General features: G+C 45.6%; 1 protein-coding gene across 1 annotated transcript; it reads left to right on the top strand.

Moving 5' to 3' along the window:
* The first annotated feature begins 969 nt into the window (after window positions 1-969).
* LOC147828122 (melanoma-associated antigen B16-like) lies at window positions 970-11,203 on the top strand. The gene is given in 3 exon segments (XM_087211099.1): window positions 970-6,092; window positions 9,582-10,395; window positions 10,398-11,203. Coding segments are annotated over 2 exon segments (990 nt in total). The 5' UTR covers window positions 970-6,092; window positions 9,582-9,644; the 3' UTR covers window positions 10,637-11,203.
* The last annotated feature ends 2,208 nt before the right edge of the window (window positions 11,204-13,411 follow it).

A 13,411-nucleotide genomic window follows, 5' to 3' on the forward strand; every position in this document is an offset into this window, starting at 1 on the left:
CCCCCAAAAGTCATCATTTTGACAGAGGAAAGGAGAAAGCCATATGATCCTGTCACTAGTTGGAGAAAGAGTATTGGACTAAATTCTACAGCTGTTCATGGTAAAAGCTATCAGGAGACTAGAAGTAGAACAGAACCTTCTCAACAGATCAAAGACATGTACTCCATACTTCCAGCGAGAACACCTTCTATGAATGGAGAAGATACAATGCTTTCTCCTTAAGGTGGGGAACAAGGGCAGATATGCTTACTCTTTATCTGTCCATTAAACTTTGAAACCTAGGCCCAACCAAAAGAGTCTGGCAATAAAATGACACAATTAGGATAGGATTGGCAAGGAAGAAGTAAAATCTTTATATGTAGATGAAATGATCATCTACAGAGAAAATACTAAGAAATCTCTAGGAGCCCCTAGAACTTGTATTTGAATTTAGCAGGATTAGAAAAGACAAGGTATATATAAAAATTCAGATCTATGTATACTTCCTATAAATGAAGAATTGGATATTGAAATTTAAAAGTTATGTACAAGTACAAAGGACCTAGAAAAGTAAAAAGAAAGAAAAAAAAACAGTGTTGGAAGACGTTTAGTACCTAATTTTAGACTTCTTCTAAAGCTACAGTAATCAAGGCAGTGTTGGTGTAAGGACAGACATATAGATCATTGGAATAAAACAGAGAATCTAGAAATACAGCCACATATATATGGTCCACTGACTTTTGAAAGATTATTTAACATTAGCATTTTATAGAATATAAACTCAATTCAAGAGCCGAGGAAGAGATAGTGTTTTCAGCAAATGGCACTAGAACACCTGGTATCTGTATATAAAAAGTTAACCTCAACCCTTTATTTCCATACATGAAAACAACTTGAAGGGATCTATGAACCTAAATATGAAAGCCTAAAAGTATAAAACTTTAAGAAGAAATTATAAGGGAAAATGTTTATGAATTTAGGGTAGGCAAGAACTACCTAGGATACAAAAAACATGATGTATAAAAGAAAAAAATTGATAAATGAGATTCCATCAAAATTTAGAACTTTAAATGACATCATTAAAATGAAAAGTAGTCCTTAAACAGACCATATTTCCAATGCATATAACCTATGACCAGCTCATTAATAGACAACCCAATTAAAAAGTAGACAGAAGAAGATGATAAATAGCCAGTACAGCACGAGGAAAGGTGTGCAACTCTAGAATCAGAAAAATACTAATCAGTACAATAACAAGATTGAATTATACACTCATTAGGGAGATGAAGTCAAAAGTTTTAAAAGCCTTGTCATGACTTTTTCTTTTGGTTGGATTCTCCCCCTTTGCGTTTAATTTGTCACGCCCAGTGGATTCATTCTGCTGGGTTTCCTGGGGTTGTGATCCTCATTGTCTTTTCCTAGGGTATTTTCTAAAATTTTTTGGAGTGCCGGTTTGGTATTCATGAAGTTCCTGGGGTGCTCTTTATCATCAAAGTATCTTATTTCTCCATCAATTTTGAAAGATAGTTTTGCAGGGTACATCAATCTGGGTTGGAGGCTGTTTTCCTTTAGGGCTTGAAATACATCACTCCAAGCTCTTCTTGCCTTGAGGGTTTGCATTGAGAAGTCTGCTGTGATTCTGATGGGCTTTCGTTTGTATGTGATTTGTTTCTTTTCTCTCACTGCCTGTAGAATATTATTCTTCTGTTGGATTTCTGGAATCCTAACTATTATATACCTATGTGTAGGGTTTTTTTGATTAAGGCTAGCTGGAGTCCTATATGCCTCAGATATCTTTATGTCAAGTTCTTTTCCCCTCCTTGGGATGTTTTCTGCCATCACTTCTGTGAAGAGTTTTTTTATGTCATCTGCACTCTCTCCTCTTTCTTCATTGACTCCAATCAGTCTTATGTTATTCTTCTTTGCATCGTCTAGCAGCTGCTGGATTGATTTCTCATGTTCCCTTACAATTTTAAGCAATTTCTCTTTTCCTCCTCACTAATTGCAATCTTATCTTCTATATGTGCAATTCTATCCTCACATTGGTTCATTCTGCTGTGCAGACTTTCGATGGAGTTTTTAATCTCTTGGAAATCTGTTTGTATGTGTTTTATGGATTCCATTTGTTTCCTATGTTGGGATTCCATCATGTTCCTCTGATCCTCTATTTTTTTATCTGTGTCCTCTCTAGATTTATTAATCATGTCTTGCACCATGAGCAAAATCTTTGCTGTTATCTGAGTAATAATTTCTGACATCATTTTTCCCAGATCCTCTTTTGTTGCCAATTCAGAGAGTCCAGGTGGTTGAGTATCAGAGTGTTCCATCTCGTTTCCCTTTGGGGTTGCTGTAGGTGATCCGGAAGTTTGTTTTTGAGGCTTATGTGTCTTCTCATTGTGGGGTGGGGGTGCTTCTGGCGCCCACACGGCTCACCTTCTGTGCCCTAGGAGCTTGGGATGGCAGCGGAGGGAGCTTCCTTCCAGGTGGTGAGACCAGCACACCATCTTGGCCCTAGGAGCCTGGGATGGAGGCGGAGAGCTTCCTTCCAGGTGCTTGGACCAGCTCACCTTTTTGGCCCCAGGAGCCTGGGATGGCAGCGGGGAAGCATTCTTCCGGGTGCTGGAACCCACTGAGCTTCTCTGCCCTGGGAGCTTTTGATGGAGTTGGGAACCTTCCTTCTGGGTGCTGGGACTGGCTGAGCTTCACTGCCCTAGGAGCCTGGGATGGAGGTGGGGAGCTTCCTTCCGGGTGCTGGGAGTGGCTCACCTTGGCCCTCGGAGCCTGGGATGGAGGTGGGGAGCTTCCTTCCAAGTGCTGCAACTGGCTGAGCGTCACTGCCCTAGAAGCCTGGGATGGAGGTGGGGAGCTTCCCTCCAGGTGCTGGGACTGGCTCACCTTCTCGGCCCTAGGAGCCTGGGATGGAGGTATGGAGCTTCCTTACGGGTGCTGGGACCGGCTGAGCTTCACTGCCCTAGGAGCCTGGGATGGAGGCCGGGCGCTTCCTTCAGGGTGCTGGGACAGGCTCACCTTCTTGGCCCTAGCAGCCTGAGATGGAGGCCGGGAGCTTCCTTCAGGGTGCTGGGACTGGCTCACCTTCTTGGCCCTAGGAGCCTGGGATGGCAGTGGGGGAGCTTCCTTCCCTGAGCTGGGACCTGTTCTAGAGTGGTCCGTTTTAGAATGGCTTCTGTGAATCTGTTCATAAAGGCTGCTGGATTTTCATCTAGTTTTTGAGTCATTTCTTGACTTTTATCATAATTTACTGCTTTAGATGGCATGTTTTTCTTTACCTCTATCAAATGGGAGATGAAAAGGGACATATTGTTTAAGTTAGGGGAGTCAGCCTGATAATTCCATTTAGGGTCTTTGTCAGGAATGTCAGCTACATTGGGTTAGGGCCTCACACGTGGAGAGAGTCTGAGAAAGCCATGCAGAGGCTCAGATGCCTGTCCTTCTTTCAGGGGTGGTGGTAGAAATGAGGATAAAATTAACATCTTGCCAATTGAGCCTATAGGAGTGGATGAGAAGTTAGAATTCCTTGGATCCTAAGTGTTTTTCAGTTTGGGAGAGGATGGAGGGAAAAGGGGATCATGGATGTGCACAATGTGTTCTACTCTGCCACCTCACAGAGAATGAGGGCAGAGGCTGGCAGAGGCTGTGGTTTAAGAGAGAGTCGGTGTGCACGAAAGTGGGCAGTGGGTGGGCAAAAGGGTGGTAGAAAGGGAGAAGAGGTAGAATGAGAAGAAACGTCTGATGGTAGAGTTGGGAAGACTGGAAGAAAGGGAGGGAGGGAAAAGGTGAGGATGAAGAAGAAGGGGCCGAAGTTTGAGGGACATGTGGGGGTGGAGGTGGATGGTTGGAGAGATCAAATTCAAGTGCGAGGAGAGAATTAGAGTCAAATGTAGATTGATCACAAAGGAGAAGTTGGAATGTAGTAGAGGATTACCAAAGTGAAGGATGACTGAGAAGGTGGCAACATGTCTGTATAGGCACTTCTGAGCACTTGACCTTGTGGTGAATAAAGGTATTTAAATGTTGAAGTATTTGGGATTCAAAGGTGTCATAAATTGTTTTGGTTTGATAGTTCCCCCTCCCAGGTAGAGGGTTTTTTGATTTTTAAAAAGCTAAAACAAAGGTGAGTCTTCGGGTAGTCAGAGGGCTGAGTCGGAGTTGCCTAGAGTAGAGTGGATAGGGTCTCCAGGTCAAAGGAAGAAAAACCATAGAGACAGAAGTGTCCTTGAATAATCTCAGGGAAATGGTGGCCACCAGCAGGAGACCAGTGTCCTGCATCTCCTGAGGGACCAGGGGAAGAGGACAGCGCCCCAGGCCTGGGAGGACCAAGATCGAGTAACAGGACTTATGGACAGATGGATGGAAGGAAGGGGCAAGGACCTTTGGAGGAGATCCAGAGACTCACTGGATTCCTAGGAGTTTACTTCCTGGATCAGAGAAGATGGCCGGTGTTGTGTGGAAGGATGACAGGAGCAAGGGTGGCCTTGTGGACTGACTGGTCCCCTCACAAAGGCCTCCCAGGTTTCAGCACCAAATATTAGGTAGACTTAAGAACCAGAGACTACTGATCAAGGCAGAATTAGTAGCATAAGTAGAGTCACATTTTGGGAGTCTGAAGTAGACTTCCACCAGGCCCCAAGAGGCAAGGCAGAAGCTTTTATCCCTGGGGTAAGGGATAGAGCTTGGGCTGGGAAGTGGAATGAGGGATGGAATGAAGCAGTGAGCAGGCCTTAAACATAGAGTAGAAGTAAGGCTGCTGGGGGGCTTTAAACTAACAATGCCCATAAGTGCACAGGGCCTGCTGGGGTTCAATCCTCAGTACTGCAGGGCAGGAAAAAACCCTGTGTTATGTCGCAAGGCTGTGACTCCAACAATCTGGGAGGCTGTAGCAAGAGGATGGCCATTGCCAGCCCAGAGAGATGGTCTTAGCCTCTTAACAAGTCCTTGTCACAAAATTTTTTTAAAAAATTGAAAAGCACTGGAGATGAATCTCAATGCAAAGACCCTGGGCTCAGTGGCCAGTACAGAAAACAGAAAACAACAAAACCAAACCTCTTTGAGTAACTAAGCTATCATTGCAGAATTGTGACCAAAGGACTGAGCTTCAGCCCTCCTGTCAGTCCCCAGTCTCTGGGCACCAGTGGAGGAAAGAGTTCCCCACAGACATCTCCCTAAAGAATCTAAAGGTGGTGAGGCCTTAGTCATACGTAGGCAGCATCGTGTCTTCAGAGAAAGAAATCCAGTTTCTGAGGCCTGAAAGGACCCCAGGTGGGGACCTTGAGTGAATTCTTAAGGTTATCCCCCACCCCAAAGCAGAGAGTGCAGCACAGTATCCAGGACCTGTGGTCTGTTCTGGATGTCCCGTGCCTGAGGTGTCTCAAAAATCCCTTCTGGGCTATGTGAGAAAGTTGGAGTCTTGACTGATAATAGATAACAGGCGGCACATTCAGAGTGCATGTGAAGGTTGCGAGAATAACAAGTAGCAGGCAGAGGAGGATCCAAAAAGCTCTTCCCTTGCTGTCAGCAAGGTCCTGGGAGACCAACAGGACAGATGACAGCCTGAGGAGATGTCTCATTTCCTTCTGACCTCTCAGGGAAATGTAGGTTTTGTTCAAAGCATACAACTGGATTTTGTCAGGTTCACAGAAGTAATGCTGGGTTTCCAGAGGTTTCAGCAAGATGTGTCTGAAGGAAAAAGACCCCACGTGCACATATGTGGTCTCACAGTTCACGTGGAACTCTGGGTAGTTTTCAGCAGAGATATCTGGAAGAGAAACTCGATCACTACAACGTGGCTTTTAGTGGGAAGGAGATTTTATGGTGGGAGGGCAAACTCAGGTCAGGTGGATAAATCCCAGGCCCTGTGAGGACTCAGTCACTCTGACAGAAGATCATCTGAACCACATACTCTGAAATAAAGGATCAACCTGAGCCTCTACACAAACTCTTTGGTCCACTCTGGAAAGAACGTGGGATAGGAACAAACAGGTCAGATAACTTCATGGTGTCCTTTCTGTTTTCTTTTAGAGGAGTGAGGGCTTCAGTGTGAGAGTGCGTGACCAGATCATCGGACAGAGAATTCCCAGGTTCTGGCAGAATTTAAGGTAAGAACTCGAATTTAGTTGTGATACAGCCAGTCAGCTCAGAACACAGGTGGCCCCACCATGTGCATCCATGTTGTCCATCATGGGATGTCAAGCCTTGCCATGGCTAAAGGTTCCACAGAGTGAGAAATGACAGTGGGAGATTAAGAAAAGACAAAGAGATATAGGATGGGGCCAGGTGGGGCATTAACTCCTGATGGGAGAAAAAGACCACCAGGCAACAGCAGAGCATTTACTTATAGTGGTGGAGATAAGGGAAGCGCAGGGGGAGGAAAAGGGGGCTGGTGTGTAAGTGGAGCCAGGGGAGTAGCTAAGGTCTGCAGGATGTCATGCTTGATGGTTGGCTGGCCAATGGGCAGGGAGGAAGCCAGTGCTCTTCTCCACCAGGCTTTGCTCCCCCACGCCCTCTGTCCTCCTGTGTCCTGTTCTCCTCCCTCAGGGCCCTGCCTCATCCATGGGAGAAGGCGAGTTAGGCCTGGCCATAGTGATCTAGAGGGCAGGGCTCCCAGCAAAGCCACACATATGTAATATTCCATCAGTTCCTCCTAGTTGTTCTTTAGGAGGTGAGTCTTTAGCATAAGGAAGGGATAGCAGGCCAACAGAGAGAGATTCACACAGGAGCAGGAGCCAATGTGTAGACATTAAGTGACTACTGGGAAGATGTTTATTCTAGTACATTTGGGACCCTCAAAACTTCACTCTGGCTGCATTAATCCATTAGATCCTCCTGGCAGGAATGGTCCGAATTTCTATGCTCTCATTTGATTTTCACGCCTCTCAGGGAAGTGAGGGTCTTGGTATCAAAGGCAGTCTCTGGTTAACATAGGAGTAAGTGTCTGGCGAGCAAGGCGAGGTCAAGGACCGACGCTATCATCCCCCTAAACACAATAGGGGCCCAACCAACTCCATTTCTGCGCTCAGTTCAGGAGGTCTCAGGCAGGCATCACCTGAAGAGGTATTCGTTCTTTTCCTTCCTGGGCTTCCAGCGAGGGAAGTATTTTGCTGTGTAGGGCCCACATCACATCCATCCCTTGGAGGGCCCTCTAGATAAGCTGGAGAATGAGTCAGAAAGCCTACCAAGATCAGAGTGAGGACCCTGAAGAGGTGTGAGGAGGCTACCTACCCTTATGCAGAGGTCTTCCCTTTGGTGAGAGCACTGGTAAGCCAGGTTTGGTAGATGTATGAGATGTCTTATCCCTTCCTTCCCAGTTGTCTCATGGATGTGAGGCCAGTTTCTAGCAGAAGCGATGATAGTTATCAGAACTGGGGACCGTAGCTCGGTAGGGAAGGATTAAACACTGACTGAGTGCCCGAGGAAGCAGCATTTCAGAAGATGGCGTCTGATCATTCCTTGCTTCATCATGATTTGAGCTGCTGGAAGCATGGTAAACCAGTCAGTCTATCATATCTCTGTATTTCATGTAAGGTAAATGTAGACTTGTGAAGGTTTGGGTCTGAAGAAGTGATATTACAGTGGTACCTTGGTTTACACATGGATTTCTTTCCTGATTTGGGGGAGATGGCTCTATTTGTGTTTGTGTGGGGAAGATGGTTGTGGTCATGTTTGTCGCCTGATGTGGACTCTGTGAACGGAAGCAAAGTTTTGCTGAACGCTTTTGTTTGAGAACCAAATTGCTTGCAAACGGAAGTATTCTTGAACTGAAGCATTGCTGTATGTCCCAAAAAGTTGCATTACTCAAGGGAAAGCCCCAGAGTCAGGATGACAACACACATCTCAGAACACACTGATCCAACAGAATTCAGGCTTGCCACAGCACTTGGGAAAATGGAGACAAACATGGTCACATGTGATGTTGCTGACTCTTCCTGAATGGTCATAGTGACATAGGTACTTAGTCAAAGTCAGCAATGTCAGTTCAGAGGACAGAAGGAGCATCCCACACTGTAAAGAGTTGTGTCGACCTTGACAGGGCCAAGTAATGACCACCCTCCACAGTGTAAGTGAGAATAGACATACTGGCTGCAATCTCCTGTTCATTCCATTAGAGGATCCGGACATGGTGGCCCAGTCTCACCAGCTCACTTCATGCACTGGTGTTTTAGGGAGGTGGTGGTGTAGGTGTGAATGTTGCATGTTGAGCCTCCAGTGTGTATGGTGCCCAGGAAATGTGGAGGATGCACATGGAGACATGCAGTAAGGCCTGGGAAGACTCCACCACAGGCATAGGGTTACCAAAGTACCGTGACAACTTTATCAAGCCAGGGAGCCATAGGCAGCTTTCAGCTGAACAGTGGCCCACAGTGGTACTTCTGGGGAGTTTTTGGTCAGGATTGTTTGTCACAGTGTGGGATTGTGGTGCCACGAACGATGAAGAAGGATTGCTCAGAGATGAGACTTAGTCCAGTCACTGAGGAGGTCAGAGGGGCTCTCTCAACCATAAGCACCCAGTATTAGGGAGACTCCTAGGAGCAGCAGTGAAGCTGAGAACTCTCTGGCTTTTATTCAGAATATCAGTGCAAGAGAAAAAAGCCAGAAATACAGCAGTTGGGTCAAGGATCTGTCTCAAGGATAGGCAGCTTTCTTGGGGAAAGGAGAATGACAACAGCTAGATACAACACGCCTCACTAATCTAAAATTCTTGTCTTTAGCTATTCCCTTCTCACAGAGCAAGCCTGCTTTTGTCATGCAGTTTAACCCTTCAGCCCCTGCCCAAGTCCCCGAGAGTTGTTCTTGATCCAAATGCCAGTGTCATATCACATTAGCAGACGGCAGTGTGTAGATGCTGTCAGTGCTTCTGATTAGGGCCTTGAAGCAAGTGCATGGCCCTCCCCAGAACACAGTGTTCTCTCCCATCTAGCCCTTGAATTACTCCAGGGAAGTGCCAGTGGATACACAGTGTCATTCCTTGATTTATTCACAGGCAAGTAAGACAGAGAGCTGCTTTTGTAGATAGAGGATATGGACTTGCTTGAGAGTGGTTAGGCCTCAAGACCCACGGGAAGCTAAGGCAAGAAATATAAATGATCACCTACTACAAAGAGTTGGATTCCCAAAGAATCAATCCTAGCCTTATGTTTAGACATGCAAGTGAAAAGGGAAGGGTTTGAGTTACAGGCGACACCTCACCAAATCATCTGATGTCTTGGGGAGGCCACTGCAATTGTCAGAGGGGGTAAAAATACACTCATTAAGTAGTCATCGCTCCTGCCTGGATACAAATGATATCTCCTACATAATCTACCACCTTCCTCAGCAATGAAGTGGACAGTGATACAGAGCCCAACGTTGCTGTCTCCTATGATTCCAGAGAATTCTCCAGTCAGATCTCTGGCAGTGCCCTCTGGAGGATTGTTACTTGCTCCTTCAGGTTTTTTGGGGACATAGAAACCAGGAGCACAAGAGTCTAGAGAGGCCTTATAGCACTCTTCTCAGGTAAAGTGTTTGGTAGAAGCTTCCATCAGAGCCACTATAGTTGAGCATTAATGCTGAGGACACTGACATCCTCCCTTTCTTCCTTTCTCCCTTAGGTAGCGATTCTTCATTGCCCACTCTGTCAACTTTCCTTCCTCCAGCCGTTCACTCACGCCATTATGTCTCAGTGTCAGGAAAATCTAGCATGCCTAGAGGATGAAGACCTTCAGGTATGCAGTGAGACCCCAGGCCTAGAGACAGCCCAGGTCTGCCGGGCTGAGGAAGAGAAATTTTCCTCCTCATGCCATCCTCTTGTTCCTGGCACTCTGGAGGAGGCACCTGTGGCTGAGTCACGCAATACTTCTGAGGGCCTTCAGTATTCCTGTTTCTCTCTGAGCAATTCTGAGGAGGGTGTTAGTAGCCAAGGTAATGAGCAGATCTCAAGTACCAGACAGGCTGCGGCAGCCCCTGGGAATGTGCCCCGTGATGCTCTGGATGAGAAAGTGTCCTTCTTAGTGGGTTTCATGCTGCTCAAGTATCAAATGAAAGAGCCAATAAGGAAGGCAGATATGTTGAAGGTTATCATGCAGGAGGATGAGGCGTACTTCCCCCAGATCCTACTGCGAGCCTGTGAGAGCATAGAGACGGTCTTTGGCTTAGATGTGAAGGAAGTGGATCCCATCAACCACTGCTATGGTGTCTTCATCAAGCTGGGCCTCACCTACGATGGGATGCGGAGTGATGGAGAGAGCATGCCCAAGACTGGCCTCTTGATACTTGTCCTGGGTGTGATCTTCATGAAGGGCAACCGTGCCACTGAAGAGGAGGTCTGGAAAGCACTGAATCTGGCAGGGATGTATTCTGGGAAGGATCACCTCCTGTTTGGGGAGCCCAGGGAGGTCATCACCAAAGAATTTGTGAAGGAAAAGTATGGGAATACCGGCCGGTGGCCAACAGTGATCCTCTGCAGTATGAATTCCTGTGGGGCCCAAGAGCCTGTGCTGAAACCAGCAAGATGAAAGTGCTGGAGTTTTTGGCCAAGATTCTGGGGACTGACCCGTGTCATTTCCCATCTCAGCATGCAGAGGCTCTGCTAGAGAATGTGGAGAGAGCACTAGCCAGTATCTCCCTGAGCGCTGCTTCCGGTTCCAGGTCCACTGCAAGTTACTGAGCGTGGGGCAGTAGTTTCTCCCACACCTAGTCAAGTGACAGGTGGATTGTTCACTTATTGTTCCAAGAGTAGATAGTTTGTTCCAGGAGAATGCTAGTATTGAAAGAATATAGGTACCTGTGGTGGGATGGGTCTGACAGGAAAACAGAATATATCATTCACATGTTAGTTTTCAATGTGTAACCTGACAATTTAGTGTTTTATTTTTGAAGGTTGTATTTTTCAACAAATGTTACTTCATTTAAAAGAGGCTTAGTTTCAATATCTTGAATATCCAAATAATAATATTCACACATCATTCCATTTATGAGATTAACTAGTATGATCATGTCTATATGATAAAATGAAATCTCAAAGCATCATTTTATATGGTCATGTGGAATATAACAACACATTGAATTTACATAGACTTTTTTTGGAAATATGAAAGATCTCAGTCTTAATGCACCTGGCATCAGCTGAAAGAAGTAGAAATTATAAAAGTCGCTCCCTTTTCTTATTCCTTTTAGTGTCTTGTTCTGTAAAATTAAATGACTTATAAATGGCTTTGTTCATCTGCTTTACCGAGTTTAGGAGAAATAAAGCTGAATGAATTGCATAATGCGGATACTGGTTCCGTCTTCTCCAACCCTGAATCGTGTACCTGCTCTGGGAAAGCAGCGCACTACTACTGGGGATCCTGGGGTCAGGGGAACTGAGAAGCCACCTGTAGAGTTTTAACGTAGGAGCAGTAGCCTTGGAGACAGGAAAATAGGCCTTCTAATATCCAAGGACAAGTAGAAAGAAGGTACGTGCACGGAGGAGGAGGGGGCAAGTCCACATCCGTTTCTGTGTAAGTGTTTTCTCACAAGCATTGCTTGGAACATCTGAAAACCAAATTCTTTAAAGGAACTCAGCGTTAGTTTAAGCTGGACTGTGTGTCAGAGGAGGATGAAGGAATGGCGAGCAGGGACTAGCCTCTCAAAATGTATTTCTCAGATTTGAATCCCGGAAGCCTGTAGTGAAAATTGTCTATCAGTGTTCTCTGTTGATCCTGGGTAATTCTGAGAGGCTTCTCACCTGTGCCAGAAATGGTAGACATTCTCCTCTCTTCTTCAATACAGTTGATCACTACACAAACGGCATGTTTTATTCAAGTGTTTTTTGAGGAATAAGGATGATGCTCCTTTGACTAGTTACTGAAAATCAAATGTGGGTGGGGATGCATTGCCTTCACCCAGAAGAGACAATGCTCACTTCTTTCAGGGCAACATTTTGGGAGGAGGTACTGTGTGCTGAACCCAGGGCCTTCGCACTATGCTACATCCTCAGCCCTTTTTATTTGTTATTTTTGAGTCAAGACCTGGCCAAATTGTTACATCGCCCAGGGTGTGCTAGAACTTATCCTCCCACTGCTGCCTCCCAGGGTGCAGGGATGACAAGCGTGCACCCCAGGTCCCCCTTAAAAGGGAATTGTATGTTGCTTATCTCGCTTGTAATTTGACAAGCCATAAGTAAGGGCAAACATTTGGTGGAGAGGTGTGGCATGAATAAAAGCAGGATTTGGATTGTAGGACAACTTCGAGCAGGGACAGGAGTTTGAATTTCCACAAGATTTCAATCATACTACTGAAGAAGGCAGCCTTAAACCTAAATTAAATTCTGAACGTTGAGGGCGCAACATTATTGTTTTACTTGCTGATGATAATTTTTGTCTGATTGGATAGTCCCGGCCCCATGGCATTTTGTTTTCTGAGAAAGCCTGTATTTACATCATACACAGATAAAAGTAGATAGTTTTTGGTACCAGGGATTGAGCTCAGGACCTTGTGCTTGTGAAGCAGGTGGCAGCATCATTGAGCCAAATCCCTATCCCAAAAGTAGATTTGAATTCTACATAATCAAAGCAATAACTGCTGTTCAGCAAAAACTTGAAATACGCCAGGCATTTTGCCATCTTCTTCATATACTTTACACACTGTACATGGTCCTAGAAGATGGGAATTATCCAAGCCAATTGACACTCTGGTCTGAGCGCGTGTGATCGTGTCCTCTTTCACGTATCTGGTCATCCACACTGGGGTGAGACCTCTTTATTGAGTTCATCTAGAATTGCCTCTTTCACCTGGATTACACCTCTGTCCCTGGGCTGATTTCTATTGTCAGAATCCTTTCATGACTCTCAGGATGTAAAAGGAAACATGCTGTGACCAATGAACTTAAAGCAGGATTAAGACAGGAAGGTGAAATCAGATTCAAACACAACTTTAGGTTTGTTTATCTGTGGGATTCCTTTGGTAGAGTGCTGCTTCCCCTTCTCCCAAGATTTCTTGAGAACCACCTGGGTCTCCGTGCTGATATTTTGCCAACTCCTTGCCTTATGGCATGTTTCTCTTGGTTGTCTACAGTGTGCCCTCTTGTTCATACTGGAATCAGACTTGCTGGCCTTCAGCACACCCTCCTGTAAGGGTTGTATGCTGTTCTCATGGGGAGAAACAGTGCGGAATCTCCTGTCCTCCCCCTTCCAGAGTGCACTCCCACTCCTTGTTGGTTTCTTCACACTGGTGCTCCTCTGAGGGCAAATCACATTCCAGTTAGAAGATAAATTTGACAGTGAAATTCTGGCATGACCACCCTGTTGGGTGTCTCTTCCACATTCGAAAAGTAGTTTTCCAGGAAGCTGCTGAGGAGAGTCTCTTTTGCTGTGTCATCCATTGGGAGGTCTAATACTGAAGTTGGAGAGAGTGCACGGAAGTCACAGTGACATTTGCAGTGGAGCTTTCATCAGATGATATA

Source organism: Heterocephalus glaber, unplaced genomic scaffold (genome assembly GCF_053883595.1).
Source record: "Heterocephalus glaber isolate CG9 unplaced genomic scaffold, H.glaber_assembly_v1.0 deba00001282, whole genome shotgun sequence".
Classification (NCBI taxonomy): Eukaryota; Metazoa; Chordata; class Mammalia; order Rodentia; family Bathyergidae; genus Heterocephalus; species Heterocephalus glaber.